Source organism: Erinaceus europaeus, chromosome 16 (genome assembly GCF_950295315.1).
Source record: "Erinaceus europaeus chromosome 16, mEriEur2.1, whole genome shotgun sequence".
In the NCBI taxonomy this organism is placed as follows: Eukaryota; Metazoa; Chordata; class Mammalia; order Eulipotyphla; family Erinaceidae; genus Erinaceus; species Erinaceus europaeus.
Window position 1 is genome coordinate 45,466,106 of NC_080177.1, and position 17,519 is coordinate 45,483,624.

A 17,519-nucleotide genomic window follows, 5' to 3' on the forward strand; every position below is an offset into this window, starting at 1 on the left:
TGTCTGTGGGACACATTAACCACCAACTTAGGTCCTTTTCTACTATCATGCTCCAGGACCCCAATGCCTTGTCCATCCCTTCCCTATCCCTCCTTTTCCAGTGTCCTTTGCTTTGGTTTAATAGTAATGTTTCCTTAGCAACATTTGACATTGTAGAGGAATAAAAATTGAAAATACAAAGGAAAGGTGGGGACAGGAGATCGTCTCCTGTGTATTTTACTGCCTTCTTAAGCTACATTATCCTGACCTTTATAGAGCTTAGTCTTTTTTTTTTTTTTCCTTTTCTTTTTTTGCCTCCAGGGTTTGGTACCTGCACTATGAATCCACTACTCCTGGAGGCCATTTTTTCCATTTTGTTGCCCTTGTTATTATTACTGTGGTTGCCATTGCTATTGTTGTTGGATAGGACAGAGAGAAATTGAGAGAGGAAGGGAATTTTATTTATCAGTGAAAGAATCAGAGCATTCCATTAGCATATAAGATGCTAGAGATCTTATATCGGGCGGTAGTGCTGCGGATTAAGTGCACGTGGCACAAAGCCCAAGGACCTGCGTAAGAATCCCAGTTAGAGCACCCGGCTCCCCACCTGCAGGGGAGTTGCTTCACAGGTGGTGAAGCAGGTCTGCAGGCATCTCTCTATCTCTCCCCCTCTCTGTCTTCCCCTCCTCTCTCCATTTCTCTCTGTCCTATCCAACAACGATGACATCAATAACAGCAACAATAATAACTACAACAGTAAAAAACAAGGGCAACAAAAGGGAATAAATAAATAATTTTTTTAATTTTAGAAAGGATAAATTAACAAAACCATAGGGTAGGAGGGGTACAACTCCACACAATTCCCACCACCCAGTCTCCATATCCCACCCCCTCCCCATAAATAAATATTTTTTAAAAAGATGCTGGGGATTGAATTTAGGACATAGGCTTTAATTTTAAAAATAATAAAAATTTAAATTTAATTAAAAAAAATTAAATATTATTATTATATTAATTAAAAAGGAGGGGGAAATAGAGAAACCAGACATCACTCTGCCACATACATTTTTGGGGACTGAACTCGGGACCTCAGGCTTTTAAGTGCAGACTAATCATTGCTACCTTCTGGGCAATGGATATCCAATTTCTTAATACTTCTTATACATGTGTGATTAACACCAGAACCAGTACTGAGCTCTTTTTGTAGTATTTATCCATAACAGTAAATGATTACTCTGTCCTAGTCACCCAAAATAAGAATTATGAATTATTCTTGAATCTTGTCTCTCTTTCATAATGTGCACATAATGTGTGTAGCTCTATTTCAGACTATACTTGTATTCATTATCACTTCTTACTCTTGCTGGAGTATTAAAACAGTAATAATAGGCAGGGCGGTAGCACAGCGGGTTAAGTGCACATGGTGCAAAGCGCAAGGACTGGCTTAAGGATCCCGGTTTGAGGCCCTGGCTCCCCAACTACAGCAGTGGTCGCTTCACAGGCAGTGAAGCATGTCTGCAGGTGTCTATCTTTCTCTCCCCCTCTCTGCCTTCTCCTCCTCTCTTGATTTCTCTCTGTCCTATCCAGCAATAACAACAACAACAACAACAAACAACAAAATGGAAAATATTTATAATTGGGGTCAGGCAGTGGTGCACCCAATAGAGTGCACGCATTACCATGTAAAAGGACATAAGTTCAACCCCCCTGGCCCCCACAAGCAGAGAGGAGCTTCATGAGTGGTGAAGCAGTGCTGCAGGTGTCTATCTCTCCCTCTCAATTTCTGTCTATCCTATCAAAAGAAAAAAGGGAAAGAATAGTTGCTGGGGGTGGTGAATTTGTGGTGTAGGCATCAAGCTTCTGTGATAACCCTGATGGCAAAAAAAAAAAAAAAAATCAACAAATACAATATAATTATCTTTGTTCGTTGTCATTAGAATTGAAACTTTTACTATACACCTGGTCAACATGCCATAGTGAGGTACAGGATAAATAAGATATCTGTCCTTCTTCAATAAGGTGCTGAGTGCTTTAGTAAAGTGAAAAGAGCTGGGAAAGGAGAACCTGATTTACCCCTAAGTTCAGCCACCTAATCAGGCAGATTTGTAAAAAAGAGTGTATGTGTTAGTTTTTTTTTTTTGTTTAAGAAAGGATTAATGAACAAAAACATAAGGTAGGAGGGGTACAACTCCACTATGTGTTAGTTTTAGTTGGAGGTTTTATAAGTTTGATTCCAGACCACTACAATAAAGGAATTGTTGCAATAAGATGAGTCACACAGATATCTTGTTTCTCAGTATACACTGACTTTATGATTGCACTATATTGTAGTCTGTTAGTGTATATATATATATATATATATATATATATATATATATATATCTTAATTTAAAAATATTTTATTTCTGGGGCCAGGTGGTATCACACCTGGTTAAGTGCACACATTGCCATGTGCAAGGACACAGGTTTGAGCCCCCACTCCCTGACTTCAGGGGGGACCCTTTACAAACTGAAGCAAGTTTTGCAGGTCTTTCTCTCTCTATCTATCTCTGTCTCCCCCTCCTCTCTCAATTTCTGTCCTACTAATAAAAATAGGAAGAAAAAAAGATAAAGAAAAAGAGAAAATGGCTGCCAGGAGCAGTGAATTTGTTTTGGAGGCAATGAGCCCCAGCAATAACTCTGGTAGGAAAAAAAAAAATAAATAAATATATATACATATATATATACATATATATACACATATATATACATACACACACATATATATATTTCAAAAATGATAACCATCATCTGAGCTGTTAGAAAAATGACTTAATGTAGGGTTGCCACAAATGCCCAGTTTATAAAAATGCAATTATCTACAAAGCACAATAAAGTGAGGTACCATAAAACAGGGTATGACTGTATGCTAAAGGACATAGCTGAGCACTGCTCAGCTCTGGCTTATGATGATATGCTGGGGATTGAATCTGGGCCCTTTGGTGTCTCAGGCATGGAAGTCTTTGTACCACCATTATGCTGTGTCCCCAACCCACTAAACTTTGAATAAAATATATTTAATAGCAGTAGTCATTTCCCACTTCACAAGGGGAGGAGGCCATTAATAATTTTCCTAACTTTAGTTTTCTCTTATGTGTCTATGATAACCTGCTCAGATTACTTGCCAGTGGGTAGTAGAAATTTTTAGAATAATGAACAAGAGACAGGGAAACTAGCTTATGATGCTTCCCCCCACACATGTCTATAGTTTTAATGTTTATTTATCATTTAATTGTTTTTATGAACATTATTCCTGCTTACTATGATAAGTGTAAAGTATCTTAGTATTTCATGTTAAAAGCACTGTGACTACTAAATGCTTTGGCACTGAACCAAGTTGGAAACTTGCTAGTCTGTGTTCTCTTGACTTCACAGGCTAATGACTTGCCTGTTTGGGAATGTAATTAGAGATAATATACCATTTCATTCCAGCCAAATAAAATCTTATGATAAAAGCTTTAGCTTCAGTTAATAATCTTTTATACATTTTTTGATTGTTTTATGGTGTATCTCAACTGAATTAAGCTTAGTAGATTGAGATTCCTGAACTAATTTGCATTTTAACAAACCTGTGTTGAAAAATCTGTCATTAAACCCAAGTGAGAAGTGACTATTAGTAGACAATAGGTGAAAATCCTCTCATTTATAGTGTTAGATAGTATAACTTAGTCTCCAGGTACATATCCAGTGAAAAAGAAACAGATTATATGGAGCCCTTAACTTTCCCAAGTCTCCAGATTCCAGTGAGAACAACAAATCTGTTTAGCATATGTTTATTTATTTGACAAGCATATATTGAGCACTTTCTTTCTACAGGGCATGGTACTAAGTTACCTGGGTATTAGGAATAAATGAATGGGGAAATAGGAAGCCAAAAATATAAGAAATGGTTGCTGACCTTAATGAAATTAAAGAAAAAAATTAAATTTTGTTAATTTATTATTTAATAGGACAGAGAGACATTGAAGAGGTAGGAGAGATAAAGGGCGGGGGAAGACACTTGCAGCATTGCTTCACTGCTTTTGAAGCTTCTCCCTTGCAGATGGGGACTGGGGGTTTGAACCCAGGTCCTTGTGCATTGTGATGTGTGTGCTCAACCAGGTATGCCACCAACTGGCCCAGCCTTAATAAATTTATAGTGTACACCATACAAATTACTGATTACACATTCTTATCAGAAAACTGTTACCTTATATTTTATATTAGTATTATTACCTCCAGGGTTATTTCTGGGGCTCGGTGCCTGCACTAGGAATCCACTGCTCCTGGAAGCCATTTTTTCCCATTTTGTTGCCTTTGTTGTTGTCGTTTTGTTATTGTTGTCATTGATGTTATTGTTGTCTAGGACAGAGAGAAATCGAGAGGAGCGGAGACAGAGGGGGAGAGAAGATAAACATCTGCAGGCCTGCTTCACCTCTTGTGAAGCGAACCCCCTGCAGGTGTTGAGCCAGGGGCTCAAACTGGGATCCTTGGACTTCGTGCCATGTGCGCTTAACCCGCTGTACTACTGCCCAACCCCCATTACATTGTTTTTAACTTTATTGGGCATGTAATTTATATACAATTGATGGTACATATTTAAGGTATACATTTTGCTAAGTTTTTACACATCAGTAAAACTTGCAGAAAAGATAACAAATATATCTGTCAGCCACATATATATTTTTTAAGACTTACTTATTTATGAGAGAACCATAACATCACTCTGCTACATGTGATGCTAGGGCTCAAATTCTGGATATCATGCTTGAGAATCCAACACTATTCATTGCACCACCTCCTGGTTTCAAGTCATATATATATATATATATATATATATATATATTCTGTAATCCCTTCCCATTCCTTATTTCTAACCAATAACTGGCATGCTTTCTGTCACAATAAATGCCTTTTCTAGAGTTTTATTGTAATGCAGTCATGTTATATAACCTTTTCCTGTCTGGTTTCTTCCAGCGCAATTGTTTTCAAATTAATAGATGTTGTTACATGTATCAATTCATTCCTTTTTATTACTTTATGGCAATCTATTGTGTGTATATGTTATTATTTTGTCCATTTACTCCATCTGCTATGTATTTGGTTTCCAGATCCTAATTATTACTGTAATCATTTGTGTCCATGTATTTGTATGAATATATATATTTGTAGGTAATTATCCCTTGAATAATTGCCATAAACAGTAGTTCAGTTTAGAGGGTTCTCTTTAAAAAAATTTTAATTGCCTTTTATTTATTTACTGGATAGAAACAACCAGAAATTTAGAGGAAGGGGGAGATAGGGAGGTTGTGGCGCATCAGGTTAAGCACACACATTACAGATTAAGCCTCTAGTCCTCACCTGCAGGAGGACAGCTTCATGAGTGGTGAAGCAGGGCTGCAAGTGTCTGTCTCTCTGTCTCTTTCTCACTCTACCTCCCCCTTTCCTCTCAGTTTCTCGCTGTCTCAATCCAATAATAAAGAGAGAAAGGAAAGAAAGAAAGAAAGAAAGAAAGAAAGAAAGAAAGAAAGAAAGAAAGAAAGAAAGAAAGAAAGAAAGATGGGGGTGGGGCTGTAGTGCAGCGGGTTAAGTGCACGTGGTGCAAAGCGCAAGTAGTGGCGTGAGGATCTCTGTTTGAGCCCCCGGCTCCCCACCTGCAGGGGAGTCGCTTCACAGGCAGTGAAGCAGGTCGACTGCCATCTGTCTTTCTCTCCCCCTGTCTTCCCCTCCTCTCTCGATTTCTCTCTGTCCTATCCAACAACGAACGATGTCATCAACAACAATAACCACAACAAGGCTACAACAAGAAGGGCAACAAAAGGGTGGAAAAAATGGCCTCCAGGAGCAGTGGATTTATGGTGCAGGCACTGAGCACCAGCAATAACCCTGGAGGCAAAAAAAAAAAAAAAAAAGAAATGGAGAAAGATTAAAGAAAGAAAAAAATTCAAAAGAGAGAGGTGGGGAGGGAGAGAGACACCTGCAGCACAGCTTCGTCACTTCTGAATCACTTTTCCCTAAGCAAGTGGAAACTGGGGGCTTTTAAAGATTTGTTTACATTTTATTTTTGTCACCAACGTTATCACTGGGGTTCTGTGCCTGCACTATGAATCCACTTCTCCTGGTGGCCATTTTTTCCTTATTCCCTTTTTTTTTCTTATGCCTAACTGCTATTAGTGTCACATCTAAGAAATCTTTGGCTGACCTGGGTTACAAATCTTTTTCTCCTAGAAGTTTTATAGTTCTAGGATTATAGCCTGTTTGAGTTAATTTTTTACATATGATGAGGTAATTTTATATAATTTTGTTTGTTTGCATATGGGTATCTGCTTTAGTCTAAATACATGCATTCTCTCTTTTTTAAGATTTATTTTATAAGAGACAGAGCGAGAGCGCATGAGAGTGTGTTTGTGTCAGCTCTGGCCTATAGTGGTGCTGTGGATTAAATTTGGGACCTAGGGGTCTCAGGCATACAAATACTGTGCTCTAATAAGTTGATCTATTTCCCTTAACCCAGCATATGCAGGTTTAGTTCTGGGTTCTTTATTCTGTTCCACTGACCCAGTACATTCAGGGTTTTTTAATTTAATTTAATTTTTTAATATTTTTTTAACCAGAGCATTGCTCAGCTCTGGCTTATGGTGGTGTGGGGGATTGAATTTGGGACTTTGGAACCTCAGGCATGAATGTCTCTTTGCATAACCATTATGCTATCTACCTCTGCCCAATACATGCAGTTTTAATTCTGGGTTCTGTATTCTGTTCCATTGATCTTTTGAACCATTTCACATTGTTACAATTACTGCAACTTTACTAAAGCTGTTTGAATCAGTTTTAATTCTCCAACTTTTTTTATTCAGAAATGTTTGTTATACTAGGACTCGGTAAGAATTGAAAAAAATCAGTGTATCATTTTCTAGAAAAAAAAATTTACTGGAATTTTGATTGGAATTGTTTTGACTCTAGATCATTAGAGAGGAATCGATATCTAACACTATTGTGTCTTCTGATCATTAAGGCTTATTTTTTTTTTACTTAAGCCTACATTTCCACTAACAATATCTTAAAGTTGTTAGTGTTTGTCTTCAGCATAAAATTTATTGCCTTTAAAAATTGCAGGGGCAGGCTGCGGTCGTTGTGCACCTGGTTGAGCACATATTATAGTGTTCAAGGAGCTGGGTTTAAGCCCCCTGTTCCCATTTGCAGGGAGAAAGCTTTGCAAGCAGTGAAACAGTGTTGCAGATGCCTCAATCCCTATCTTCCCCTTCCCTGTTTATTTCAGTCTGTTTTTATGAAATAAAATAGTGATATAAATATGCATTTTAACTTTTATTAAACAAAAGTTTTCTCCCTCCCTCCTGACCTCTCAGTGACTTTACTGCACTACAGCTCCCAGAGGCCATTTTCTTTCCTTCCTTCCCTTCCCATTCGTCCATAGAACAAAGAGAAATTGAGAAGATAGCGTGGGAGAGAGAGAGAAATACCTGAAGACCTGCTCGAATCGGGATCCTTCTGCGGGTCCTTGCGCTTTGCGCCACTTGTGCTTAATCTGCTGCACTACCACCTGACTCCCCTTAATTTACTTTTGAGACATTTGCTTTCTTCCAACTATGTGGGCATTGAAATAAAGGATTTCAAAGGAGTAAACGCTAGTTTGTGTTGTATGCTTTACATTGGGTAGTTCTCCCCCCACCAAGAGAATTGGATCAGTCCAGTTAGTTTCAAGGGCCTGCTTGGCCCCGCCCCAAGGAACCCCGCGAGAGTTCCAGAGTTCAGAGGGTTCCAGAGTTACAGAGTTAGAGAGAGTGCTTGCGCCGCCGCAAAGAGACAGCAGAGTTCTGTTTGGTGATTAGTTTGGTTTAGTTTATGAATCGTTGTTCCTGAATAAAGAAATACAGCTTCCCTGTCCAGCTGTTGTCTCCGCGTCTCTGTTACCCGCCCGTGAAGCCAGCCCGGCCAGCTGGAGCCTCCGAATTTTAACAACAAGTTTGTGTGGCCCAAGAGATATCTTTCCTTCCTTCCTCCTTTCCTCCATCTTTTTTTTTTTTTTCATGGCGTATGGTGGTGCAGGGGATTGAACCTGGGACTTTGGAGCCTCAGGCATGAGAGTCTCTTTGCATAACCATTATGATCTACCCCCGCCTTCTAATGTCCTTTCTTTCCTTCTTCTAATTAAAAAATTATTTTTGTTGCCACTGGGGTTATTGCTGGGGCTTAGTTTCAGCACTGTGAATCTACTGCATATGGTGACCATTTTTTCCTCTTTAAAATTTTTTCCTCTATTTGATAGGATAGAGAAATTGAGAGGCGAGTGGTAGAAAAAGATATACACCTGCAGACCTGTTTCATTGCTTGTGAAATGTCCTCCCCTGCAGTTGGAGCTTCAGGGTCTGGAACCAGGGCTCTTGCACATGGTAATGTGTGTATTCAACCGGGCCCTAAGATATTTATTCCTACATTGCCCCAGAAACTTAAATGTGAGCTGATCAATCAGAGTGCTATGTATATATGAATATGGAGAACTGAAAAATATAGATTATGAAATAGTATTTCTAAAATTTGTTAAATCTGTGTTTATCAGAGCAAAAATAATTTAACATGTCTCAGCATGGATATTTCTTTTTAAAAATATTTACTTATTTATTTATTCCCTTTTTGTTGCCCTTGTTTTTATTGTTGTTATTATTGTTGTTATTGATGTCGTCATTGTTGGATAGGACAGAGAGAAATGGAGAGAGGAGGGGAAAACAGAGGGAGAGAGAAAGATAGACACCTGCAGACCTGCATCACCACTTGTGAAGTGACTCCCCTGCAGGTTGGGAGCCGGGCCTCGAACCGGGGTCCTTTAGTCGGTCCTTGCTCTTTGCTCCACCTGCACTCCCTAAACACAATAGTTTTAATGCTATATAGAAGTATCCATGCAGGGAGTCGGATGGTAGCACAGCGGGTTAAGCACAGGTGGTGCAAGGATGGGCTTAAACTATATTGGTTCAAGTCCCCCGCTCTCCACCTGCAGGGGAGTCGCGTCACAGGTGGTGAAGCAGGTCTGCAGGTGTCTTTTTCTTCCCCTTTCTGTCTTCCCCTCCTCTCTTCACTTCTCTTTGTCTTATCCAACAAGGACAACATCAGTAACTACAACAATAAAAAAAAAGAGCAACAAAAGGGAATAAATAAATAATAATAAAAAATATTTAAAAAAAACTATCCTGTTTGAGAATCGGGCAATAGCACAGTGGGTGGTGCGAAAGGACCAGCATAAGGATCCCTGTTTGAGCCCCCCACCCTCTCCTCATCTGCAGGGGCGTCCCCTATGATTTTTGACTTCAGTAAAAGTAACCCACAAAGCACTTTTAACTGTGCATCAAAGTTTCTTTTCTTCTCTTTTCTTTTCTTTTCTTTTCTTTTCTTTTCTTTTCTTTTCTATTCCTTCTTCCAAATCAGGCACCCCTATCCAAGTCTGAAGAAGATCAGGTATGAGGTATATTGGATTTTCAACAGTAAGTGACCAGTATAATAAAATCTTGGCTCTTAGAATAAGCTCTTCCTCTTCTGGAGGGAGAGAGAGACACACAGGACACGTATGAAGAGGATTTTTGTTCATAGGAAAGGAAACAGTTTACTCAAAGCACTAGTAAACTGTTGACCCAGCATGAAGTCTAAGCTGTTTCTTTCTGTTTTTTGGTATATCTATTTTTTTCCATCTTTAAAAAAATTGTTTTTATATATATAAAAAGAAATACTGACAAAAACCATAGGATAAGAGGGGTATGACTTCGCACAATTCCCACCACCAGAACTCCTTATCCCATCCCCTCCCCTGATAGCTTTCCTATTCTTTAATCCTCTGGGAGTATGGACCCAAGGTCATTGTGGGATGCAGAAGGTGGAAGGTCTGGCTTCTGTAATTGCTTCCCCGCTGAAAATGGGTGTTGACAGGTTGATCCTTACTCCCATCCTTTCTCTCTCTTTCCCTAGTGGTGAAGGGCTCTGGGGAAGTGGAGCTCCAAGACACATTGGTGGGGTCGTCTGTCCTGGAAAGTCTGGTTGGCATCCTGCTAGCATCTGGAACCTGGTGGTTGACAAGAGAGTTACAAAGCCAAATAAATTGTTGAACAATCATGGACATAAGGGCTGGAATAGTGTAGATGAAGAGTTGGGGGGGGGCAGTTCTCTGTTTTATAGATAGCTAGTAGGCATAGTTCAGTTAAATTCCAAAGGGTCTGTGGCTATACTAGTTGTTTTTTGTTTGTTTGTTTGTTTTGTTTTGTTTTCCTTTCTCTTTTTGCCCCTGAGCCTGAATTCTGATATGCCAGTGGATCCAAGTTATTTTCTGGGGAGATGATGTCATGGCTGGAAAAAGGACCAGAAAGCTGAATCAGGGAAGAGAGTAGCTCCCTAATATGGGAAAGAGGTGTAAATATTGTTGACTGTAAACCCCATCGATTAGATGTGATCTGGGGCCCATAATTAGCTTAGGAGCCTGTGTGACCTCTGCATTCCTCTAGATCTGAGCTCACATGCTGTGGTCATGAGTCAGGCAGTAGCACAGTGGGTTAAGCACACATGCCGCGAAAGAACCTGCATAAGGATCCCTGTTTGAGCCCACTCTCTCCCTATCTGCAGGGTAGTCCCCTATGATTTTGACTTTAGTAAAAGTAACCCACAAAGCACTTTTAACTGTGCATCAAAGTTTCTTACAATAACTTCTTAAAGTGATTGTAAATAAGTAACAACCAGCATTATAACATTAAAAATCCATCCATAAAATTAATGCAATACAAAGATGACAGTGAAAAAAAACTACTTTGCAATTCCACAATATTTACTATTTCAGCACCTGAAGACATAGTAAACATAAAATTACCATATAAGAACAAACTAACTATAATATTTTCCTGGAAGACTAGTCAGAAAAGAGAGCAATTAAAGTAATTCTCAATCTTTAACAGTAGATTAACAAGTTAGACCTGTATTTTAATTACAACATATTTTTTAATTGCCAGAAGGTATTTCCTTACACATACACTATAAACAGAATAGTTTTATTTTATTTTATTTTTGAGACAGATGCAGATACATACACACACAGACACACAGAGAGAAACAGAGAGAGAGAGAAACACCAGAGCACTGCTCAGCTCTGGCTTATAGTGGTGTGGGGGATTGAACCTGGGACTTAGGAGCCTCAGGCATGAGAGTCTGTTTGCATAACCATTATGCTATCTCCCCCGCCCCAGAATAGTTTTTTTAATTGAGCTTTTTAAAAATATTTATTCCCTTCTTGTTGCCCTTGTTGTTTTATTGTTATTGATGTGATTGTTGTTGGATAGGACAGAGAGAAATGGAGACAGGAGAGGAAAACGGGAAAAGATAGACACGTGCAGACCTGCTTCACTACCTGTGAAGTGACTCCCCTGCAGGTGGGAGCCGGGGGCTCGAACTGGGATCCTTATGCTGGTCCTTGTGCTTTGTGCCATGTGCGCTTAACCCGCTGCACTACTGCCTGAGTTCTGTTATCTTACTTTTGATGCATAATCATTTTCACTGAGTTGAGTCCTTGGCTTTCTTTTATGGTAGGATGTTATAAAAATAGCCTTTCCAACTTTACTATTATTCTCCTAATACCAAGAATTGTTTATTTTAAAAAGGAAAGTCTTGGGAGGCTGACAGTAGTGCACTTGGTTGAACACACATGTTACAATGCACAAGGACCCAGGTCATTGTTGTTGGATAGGACAGAGAGAAATCAAGAGAGGAGGGAAAGACAGAGGGGGAGAGAAAGATAGACACCTGCAGACCTGCTTCACTGCTTGTGAAACGACCTCCTGCAGGTGGGGAGCTGGGGGTTGGAACAATGATCCTTGTTTTAGTCCTTGCACTTCGTACAAGGACTTAACCCAGTGCACCACCACCTGGCCCCCTATGTTCATTCTTTACCTTTATTGAGGTTTTATCATTTTTAAACCTAATTAGTTTGAAATTATCAAGAATTTTGATTTTATTCATCTATTTCTTGAGATATTCAGCTCATTATTTCTTAACCTTTTTTTTTTCTTTCCTAATGTGTATGTTTCTCAAAAATCTACTTTCATAAAGAGCAGAATTTGGCATCAGATATTTTTTTCATCATCCACTTTTTTCTTGCCACCAGGGTTATAACTGGAGCTCAGAGCCTACACTACCTGCTGGCCATTTGTTCATTGTTTTTTTGTTTGTTTGTTTTGAATTTTCTTTTAATATAGAGGACAGAAAGAAATTGAAAAAGGTGGGGGAAAAAGAGAGGGAAAGAGACAGAGAGATCCTGTAGCATTGCTTCACAACTCGTGAAGCTTCCTTCATCCCTGCACGTGGGGAGAAGAGGTTTGAACCCAGGTCCTTGCCCTTGGTAACATGTGGATTCAATCTGGTGCACCACCACCTCACCCCATAATAATTCAGCTTAAAAAGTTATTTTCAGGGCCTGAGCAGTGGTGCAGCGGGTTAAGTGCACATGGTGTGAAGCGCAAGAACCAGCCTAAGGATCCTGGTCCTTTCTCCCTCTCTATCTTTTACTCCCCTCTCAATTTCTCTCTTATCTTGTCCAAAAAAGGGGGGGAAAGACGGCCACTAGGAGCAGTGGATTCATAGTGTAGGAACAGCCTTAGCGATAGGAGGCAAAAAAAAAAAAAAAAGAATGTGCATACAGGTAATATTAGGAATAAGAGGATGTAATTCACTATAGTTCCTTTGGATTTATAAAATACAAAAAGATTTTTTTGCTAAATTTGAGAATTTTAATGAAGTGGTCAACTTCATGTTTTTCTTTTCTTTTTTATGGGAATGTATTAATTCTGCTTCATTTTTTCAATATTACAATGGCCCTTTTAAAATTTTCTATTACTTTTTATGTTTTATGATATAGCATGAATATTTAGAGTGCTACTTAATTCTTTCAGCAGTTATTCATTAACATAATACCATATTTTATGCATAATTTTAAAGACTGTATTCCTCATATCTAGTTCCACTAGATTACTTTTTAGAATGGAGTACTAGAAATTTCACAATAACAGTTCCTAGCATGGCTTCATGAGAAATATATGACAGTGTAAGAGAAAGCTGACTAGTACCTACAGAGCAAGCAGCTCAATAATTTGTAAAGTTCAGATACCTTTTGTTACTGGGTTCATAAACTAGTATTCATAAACTTGTAATAGATACATTGATTAACTTCAGAGATCTGTTCTTCCTCTAAAGTTACATAGGATGTTTTATGTGCATATATACTTGTTAGGAAGGAAAAGGAATGTAACAGCTTTCAGCGGATTTTTATAGGGTTAAAAATTGTTAACCACCCTTCTATGGCTTAATTAGTTTGCAAAAGTCAGCAAATAATAGTTTTTTCCTTCATTCTGTATTTCTATTTGACACACCATGTTCTTACACCATAATTATTATTATTATTTTTTACCTCCAGGGTTATTGCTGGGGCTCTGTGCCTGTACTCAAATCCACTGCTCCTGGAGGCCATTTTTCCCTTTTGTTGCCCTTGTTTATTGTTGTTGTTGTTATTATTGTTGTTGTTGTTACTGCTATCGTTGTTGGATAGGACAGAGAAATGGAGAGAGGAGGGGAAGAAGGAGAGAGAAAGATAGACACCTGCAGACCTGCTTCACCACTTGTGAAGTGCCCCCCCCCCCGCAGGTGTATAGTGGGGGCTCGAACCAGTATCTTTACTCTGATGCTTGTGCTTTGCGCCATGTGCGCTTAACCCACTGCACTGTGGCCCAGCCCCCACACTATATTTTTTTAAAGATTTATTTTTAAGTACTTTATTTATTTAATTAACTAATGAGAAAGATAGGAGAGAGAGAAGGAGCCAGATGTCACTGTGGTACATCTGCTGAAGATTGTTTTTTTTATTGCGTATATATGGGAGAGAATGAAAGTTTCATATGCGGCAGAAAGAATGAGAGATAAGTCAGAGCACCACTCCAGTCCATACCAGCCGTAATGGGGAATCAGACTTCAAATATAAAACCAGTTGGGTCATTTCACAATCTGCACTGATAACCAAATATTAATTTTATGTAAGAGTCTCTTTTTATTAAGTAAATGCTATTTTGCCTATAATTAACTGAAAAATTTTATTTAAAGGTTCAGGAGCAAGTACATCCCAATCTCTCAGCTAATGAAGAGTCTCTCTACTATATTGAAGAGCTGATTTTTCAGCTGCTTAATAAATTATGCATGGCCCAACCCAGGACTGTTCAAGATGTAGAGGTAAAAACTATTTTATTATTTCATAAAGTTACTGACTGCCTTACAAATTAGTTTTTGTATCTACTTCTGTATCATTTTAAATTATTGTAGGAACTAAAACCACTGGAATTATGTGTGTGGGATGTGCGACTATATGTGTGTGATCAGTTTATTTTTGAAAAATTTTATTTAATTTGATAGGACAGAAAAACATTGAGAGGGAAGAATAATAGGGAGATAGAGACAGAAAGACACCTGTTTATGAAGTTTTCCCCCTGCAGGTGGGGACCAGAGGCTTAAACCTGTGCATGGTAACCATATGCACTTAAGCAGGTATGCCTCCCCTGGCAAAGACATGAAGGCAACTCAGTGGGGAAAGGAAAAGTTTTTCAGCACATAAACAGTGCTAGAACAACTTACTAAATTTGAAGGAAACCCTTGAAATCTATCTTAACTAAAAAAATTAATTCAGAATGAATCAGAGTTTCAAACATAAAAACAGAAATACTGTGAAATAGATTGCTTGGATTGTGTGTTGCTTTGCCATGCACATGACCCAGGTTCAAACCCTGCCACCAACCACATTGAAAGAAACTTAGGTGCTGTGGTCTCTTTTGCTCTCGTTCTCCACCTCTATCTTAAAAACAATATAAAATAGAACAGAAACTAAAATTTCTAGAAGAAAGAATATCTTTATAATCAGGAGTTAAGTGATTTTGTTGTTGTGTTGTTACAGAGCAATCAAAACAGTCAGTATTAAAAAAATTGATGAAAAAATTTTAAAAAAGGGCAGACTAGGAGAAAATGCTTGCTATATGTATCTCTAACAAAGAATCTTTAGAGATCTGAGAAAACATGGACCCCTGGGTTTGATCCTCAGTACCACATGAAATGGAGGAGCAATGTTCTGGTCCTCCTCACTCTCTTAAAATCATTTGAAAAGAAGAAAACAACTACAACAAAAAAGGAGAGGAAAAAAAAAGAGAAAACAACAAGAAAGGACTTGTATCCAGAATATTTTAATATGTTTATTAATAATAAAAAGACTGTTTTCTAAGTCACAAAGGAATGGAAAGATACATCATGTTAATGGATTGGAAGAATTAACACTATGAGAGTGACTAGTCTCATATACAGATTTAATGCCATCTCCATCAAGGTGGCACCAAGTATAAGAGAATAGAACATAAGATTACCTGGAATCATAAAATACCTAGGATTGATAAGACAGTCTTAAGAAAAAAACAAGAATGGAGGTATCACACTTTCCATCCCCAAACTATACAAATAGGCTTATTGTAGTCAAAACTGTTTGGTACTACAACAAAAACAGACTCAATGACCAGTGGAATAGAACTGAGAACCCTGAAATAAACCCACACACCCATGGGCATCTAATTTTTGACAAGGCAGGGCAGAAAGGAGTAAGGAGAGTCTCTTCAACAAATGATGTTGAGAAAATTGGGTTGAGGACGTCCAGGAGGCATGGCCATGGAATAACTGGGACCAAATCACCTCTCCTCCCAAAACAACAAATAAATACAACAAGAGACCCAACTGAAGTCATAGTCTACAGCTGAAAGTTCTGAAGCCTCAGGTAGGTGTGGTTGGAGCAAAAAAGGGGCACAGGTTGAAAAACAGCAAAGTCAAATCAGAGTTTTGGGTGGTGTAGGCACTGAGACGCGCCATTTTTGGCGATTTTACTTTAAGCGCAGCAAGTAATTAACATTGTCCCTACTGCTGGAAGAAAAGAGACAGCTTAAAACCCTTAGGTTCCAGATGCCATCAGGATGCCGGCCAGGCTTCCCTGGACTGAAGACCCCACCAATGCATCGTGGAGCTCCGCTTCCTCAGACACCCACCCTACTAGGGAGAGAGGCAGACTGGGAGTATGGATCGACCAGTCAACGCCCATGTTCAGCGGGGAAGCAATTACAGAAGCCAGACCTTCCACCTTCTACAGCCCACAACGACCCTGGGTCCATGCTCCCAGAGGGATAGAGAATGGGAAAGCTATTGGGAAGGGGATGGGATATGGAGATTGGGTGGCAGGAATTGTGTGGAGTTGTACCCCCCATCCTATGATTTTGTTAATGTCTCATTTCTTAAATAAATAATTATAATAAAGAAAGACAAAAATAACCAGATAAACCTCTCAGTCTTTGACTCGGGGGATTTAGCCTTCTGAATTCAAGACAAGGACAACATAAAACAGAGCATTTGTGACCACAAGGCAGCCCAAAGCAACCACCCCCCCACCCCTTCCCACACGCAGATCATACAAGCAAAAAAAGTCTAGAGATCATAATAGTTCTACCTGCTGGCTATAGCCAGCACAAAAAATGCTCAAGCAGAGAAACAGAACTAAATAACCAACTATGCTATATCAGCCAGACAGAAATGAAACAGAGGAAATCCAAGGAATTACAGATTTAGAGAGATTCTCAGAGACAGACTACACAGAGCTCATTATAAGGGCTCTCCAAGAATTTAAGCAAGAATTATAGAGCATGTTACTATGGAATTAAAACTCATGAGAGATGAACTTATAACAGACATCACTAAATTGTTGAAAGAAGAACTTCAGTCAGAACTCCAGGGAGTAAAAAACACCCTAACTGCAACCCATGCCCAGGTAGAAGGTTTAGCAAATAGACCCACACATTTAGAAGAAATAATCTCCAGTCCAGAAGATATAGCCAGGCCACTCTTTCAATTCAAAGATGAGGGAGAGGAATGGTTCAGAAAGACTGAAATAACTCTCTGTGAAATTGCAGACTCCATCAAAAGATAGAATATAAGAGTGATAGGTATATCAGAGGAGGAGGACAAGGCCAAAGGCCCAGAGTCCATTTTCAGAGAAATTTTAGCTGAGAACTTCCCTCACTTAGGAAACCATCAGAGCATTCTCATCCAAGAGGCAGAACGATTACCCAGATTTATGAATACAAAAATACCAATACCAAGGCACATTATTGTAAAACTATCAAAAGTCAACGACAAGGAAAAAATTTTGCTAGCTGCTAGAGAAAGGAAAACCATTGCATACAAAAGCAGAGCTATAATACTTTTTTTTTTTTTTGCCTCCAGGCTTATTGCTGGGGCTCAGTGCCTGCACCATGAATCCACTGCTCCTGGAAGCCATCCCCCCCTTTTTGTTGTCCTTGTTGTTGTAGCCTTGTTGTGGTTATTGTTGTTGATGCTGTTCGTTGTTGGACAGGACAGAGGAGAGAAATCAAGAGAGGAGGGGAAGACAGAGAGAGGGAGAGAAAGATAGACACCTG

The 17,519-nt window shown here is 39.0% G+C and overlaps 1 protein-coding gene across 2 annotated transcripts in view; it reads left to right on the forward strand.

Moving 5' to 3' along the window:
- SOS2 (SOS Ras/Rho guanine nucleotide exchange factor 2) overlaps window positions 1–17,519 on the forward strand; it is a 120,463-nt gene that overhangs the window by 10,255 nt on the left and 92,689 nt on the right. For both annotated transcript variants that reach the window (XM_007535794.3, XM_060175009.1), the window contains exon 2: window positions 14,131–14,256. In XM_007535794.3, the coding sequence (XP_007535856.1) occupies window positions 14,131–14,256 (126 nt within the window). The remainder of the gene's footprint in view (window positions 1–14,130; window positions 14,257–17,519) is intronic.